Source organism: Anneissia japonica, unplaced genomic scaffold, assembly GCF_011630105.1.
Source record: "Anneissia japonica isolate Jap-2015-1 unplaced genomic scaffold, ASM1163010v1 scaffold288012_len1326614_cov192, whole genome shotgun sequence".
Taxonomy (NCBI): Eukaryota; Metazoa; Echinodermata; class Crinoidea; order Comatulida; family Comatulidae; genus Anneissia; species Anneissia japonica.
In genome coordinates this window covers 344474-348839 of record NW_022756612.1, presented here as the reverse complement: position 1 = coordinate 348839, position 4366 = coordinate 344474, and the positions used below count along the sequence as shown (strand labels likewise).

Genomic DNA, 4366 nt, shown 5'->3' with positions numbered 1-4366 from the left:
TATGACTAGCGAACCTTATGCACTGTGATCCTTTTAATAAATTATGAATAGTGACCCCTTTTATTGATTATGACTAGCGAACCCTTATGAAGGGCGGTCCTTAATTTTTATGAATAGCGAACCCTTTCCTTCATTATGAATAACGAACTTCTGGTATAGTGTAAGAATGTTATGAATAACGAACCTTAATGAATAATGAACCTTATGAATAGCAAACCGTCTGACTAGCGAGCTTGACCCGGTAGGCCTAGCCTACTCTTGAGGTGAAGCAGACGCAAGGTTTGCATTATCTCCGTTTGTTTTATTTCCATTTTTGATACATAGCCTATTCTGATGTATAAAATCCACCAATAAATGGAAATATAATAAAATTATAGTTTATAGGCCTAACCATCGAATCGTCTGCTATCTGCTGATCATGTTTATAAAATACACAAATAAATGGAAATATAGTTTTAATAACATTAAATAGGCCTATAAACTAACTATAAAAAGAGTAGAAAAGAAGAGAAGAAAAACACTTCTTGTCACTTGGCCGGGCACTGCAAGAAAGAATTTTAAAAAAAGTTTACACTCAATCCTTTGTACAATATATTATCGACCTAGCTAACTAGCTCTCTACGACTTTTGGTTTGGTTAGGAGCCGACTTGTTAGAGGGGACTTGGTTAGGGGCGACTTTGTGCGGGCGACTCGGTTAGGGCGACATGGCTAGGGGCTGTCTCTTGACTTGACTGGCATTCATTCATACAGTAAGAACCACAAAAAAAAAATGCACTGTATCTCAACTGTTGGCGTTAAACTTAAGAATTCGCTTGAGGATAATATAAAAATATATAAATGTCTTTTTCAATTTAAAAGAAATTTTTTTTCAGTTTCCTCCATTTCTTGATACTTATTTAGAAGACATGAATCGTATAATTGTATTTTGCTTATTGCCGGAAGGTTATTGTATTGCATTGTATTGTATCTCAAACACCTGCTGTATGCTTCACTTTTCACTTTTTATAACACAGCGCCATCATCGTTTTCATTTTAGTATCTATGACAACCAATGACAACAAAAACAGAGTGAACCAGCATCATGGCATGGTTTGTTTGAATTCGCAACAACACAACACGAGCTGATCGTACAGCCTAACTTAAGAACAGAAACTATCTAAATTAAAGGCGTGCATTAAAAATCACTGTAATTGTCAGTATGTCAGCTGGAGGAGGAACACAAGGTACAGTACAAAATTATCGGCCTCACGAATACAAACAAAAAAAAGGGTAGGCCTAGAGAAAGAAGAAGGTAGGTTAGGCCTCCTACCTAGGCCTAGGCCTCGGCAGTAGGGTCCCAGAGAGAGGCCATACTAGTCTTGTAATAGAGAGGACCTAGGCTAGGGCCTAGGCCTAATAATTGTGTATTATTATGATGTAGAGGCCTACTAGGGCCTACATTTTTGTCATATTAATTATGGATGAATCATATAATTAATTGTATATATATATATATACACATATTTTTTAATGATGTTCCTGTTTTAAACTTCAAATTCAGTTGTAATTATGAAATTGCAACATACATAGTGTTTTTGTATTTCATATTTTGTATTTCTATTAGGCCAAATTAAAAAAATTACTTGTTTAGCGTCACATCACAACACAATTTTAGGTGGGGAGGGGCGGTTTTTTTTTTGGGGGTTTTTTTTTTTTAATTCTACAGTATCAGTAATCAAATAAAATGTGTAACTTAAAATTAATCATTTTCAATAGTCCTACAATAAATATTACACCTAGTTGGTAAAATAATTGTTTTAATTCACTTAAAATAGGTCTATACTTGATTAGAATTTCCTGGACTATATTCATTTTTTTTTATAAAAAAAAAATCCCGCCTCTAAACTTTTTATTTTGCTTGAAAATTCAGGTGGGGTGGTGACGCTAAACAAGTATATATTTTTTATTTTGCCTTAGAGTAAAAGTTTTGGATTTTTCACTTCAGATTGGTTTTATCATGCACCAGTTAAGAGATCAGAACATACTGCACCAATAGAATACCCAGCAGTTTCACAGATACCAGGACTAAACAGCTTGGCACAGAATATTGATGATGAGAATGGAGCCAAGGTGGGATGGATTAAAGATACTGATACCAAGTATATTAAGTTGGCCAAGATGGGAGGAAGAAAAGGTAAGGTAGAAAGAATCCATGTTTTGACGCACTCCGTTCTGTAGCTGTCTCTTATACACATCTAGATGTGTATAAGAGACAGATATCATACAGTATCTCTAAACTCATTCCCATGGCCTAAAGAGAGATCTCAACTTTAGTGGCTGCACTTTTTAAAATTCTTAACTCGCTTGGCTTATCTACACTTTGTTTCCTACTATTCACATTGTTTATTCCTATCCGCCATGACTCTGCATAACTATCTCTTTTTTTTCAGTCCAAGGCCATCCTATCTTCCAGATTACATGGTATATGAGGAATTTAATCCGGCAAGACAACCAGATAATATGCATTTTCCAGATAAGCCTAGAAAACCTCCGTACTCATTATGTGACAATTTATCCGCTTTCAAACGAGATGGAGATGCTGTGACGGACAAAACAATCAAATTACCAGAAATTGATCGTCAGTACAAAAAGGGTGTCTTATTCAAAGTGTGCAAGGATACAAGACGATCAGAACCACGCAAGGGACAGCAAAACCAAAGCGGACACCAAACAGGGTAGGCACTGTTCCCTGGTTAAGTATTTTAAGGTATTCTATAGACAAAGAGTATAATACTAAAAGAAAGGCAGTACTAATATTTTTTTCATTAACAGTAGAACCTTTTTCAATTGTCTGGTGACCACAACATTTATGAAAATATTTATGTGAAACTAGAATTGATATTGGAATGGAAATATTTTAAAAAGAAATTTTGTTTATTTTAATATTTATCATTTCATTAACAATAAAAAAAATATTAAAAATCTTGAAAATTAATATTTCGAATATATTGCTATAAATATATTAAAAAATGGGAAAAAAAATGGTTTATTGGATAAGCAAACATGTATTCAAATTTATTAAGTTTAGGACTTTCTTTAATGAAGCTGATATGGTGCATTATGTGATGCTGAAATTGATGTTTATTGCAGGCAGAACCCATCTAAGGAACAAGTTGAATCATTCTCCAAGTTACTGAGTATGGGGTATCAAGATGAGTGGATGAAACAAAGACAAAAAGAATTTATGAATCAACAAAGAACGCAGGAAAACAAAAAGAACAAAGATTCTTCACTAACTAAAAACAAAATTACAACTGAATACAGAGAAGTTATTTGCAAAGATCAGCAGAATGAGAAGCCAACATTACAATCTGTTCATAAAATAAGGCATACAAAAGCCTCAGAAGCAAGGAAACAGAGAGATAGTGAAGATAATAAAGAACTCTTTAAACTGAACAGATTTACGAAAGTTGGACCAAAGGTTAACAGTCATTGGCAAAAAACGGACGACTCATACAGCCGGCAACTCGCTGATGTCAACATTTAGAACTACAGTATTATTGTACTTTGTTCAACAAATTTAAATTATGTTCATAGTTTACATGTGTTCAAATATTTACTCCAGAACCTTATGTAATTATGTGAGCTAAAGACAAAAATTTAAAAAATTGAATTGTATATGATATTAAAAAAAGTTTAAAATCGTATAATTATATTAGTGTCAGATGTTCTTCCATTTAGATCAATGTGTGAACCTTACCTTACTGCTCCTCTCTCATAACTGGGAAGATTGAGGGTATGTGTTTTACTGCTCGGCACTTGGTGTTTGGAAACCAAATTTTTCTACCTTTAAATTTCATATAGGAAATTACTAATTGTAATCTATTATTTTGTAAGTATCTAAAACTCAAAAGTATACTTATGTCTTCCTAAACAAACTCTCATTTCCCAACGATGTATGTTTTCTAAATGTTTTGCTAATAAAGTTTGAAGTTTAAAAACATTTTTATGTACTTTTTCTGTTGCTGTTTTCCTTGCTGACAATAGTTATTCATACAATGGTTTTACTGTTTTCCATCTCATAGTTTCCTGTGCTCATAACTATGTCAAAGGTATATAAATAATTATAAATATATAAAATAATATAAAAATATAATATAAAGGTTAGTCTAAATACACAGTAAACTAAAAATGCTCCTTTTATGCTGTGCAGTAAAAACTACTACAATAGCGACGATGACAACAACATGAAAAATATTTCAATTTCACCTAAATTATAAATTATTTTGGGAAAATTATGATGGTATTTATGATAAATTTCTTGATTAGTGAAATAAAAATTATGTAAATGAACAATTAGCATATTCACACATTTACCAAAAACAG

At 32.6% G+C, this 4366-nt stretch overlaps 1 protein-coding gene across 1 annotated transcript; it reads left to right on the top strand.

Annotated features, from left to right (window-relative positions):
- Window positions 1–1102: 1102 nt before the first annotated feature.
- LOC117124299 (uncharacterized protein C7orf57 homolog) lies at window positions 1103–3983 on the top strand. Its single transcript, XM_033270483.1, has 4 exons — window positions 1103–1224; window positions 1986–2179; window positions 2315–2715; window positions 3131–3983. The coding sequence occupies exons 1-4, from the start codon at window positions 1200–1202 to the stop codon at window positions 3525–3527; spliced, it is 1017 nt and encodes a 338-aa protein (XP_033126374.1). The 5' UTR covers window positions 1103–1199; the 3' UTR covers window positions 3528–3983.
- The last annotated feature ends 383 nt before the right edge of the window (window positions 3984–4366 follow it).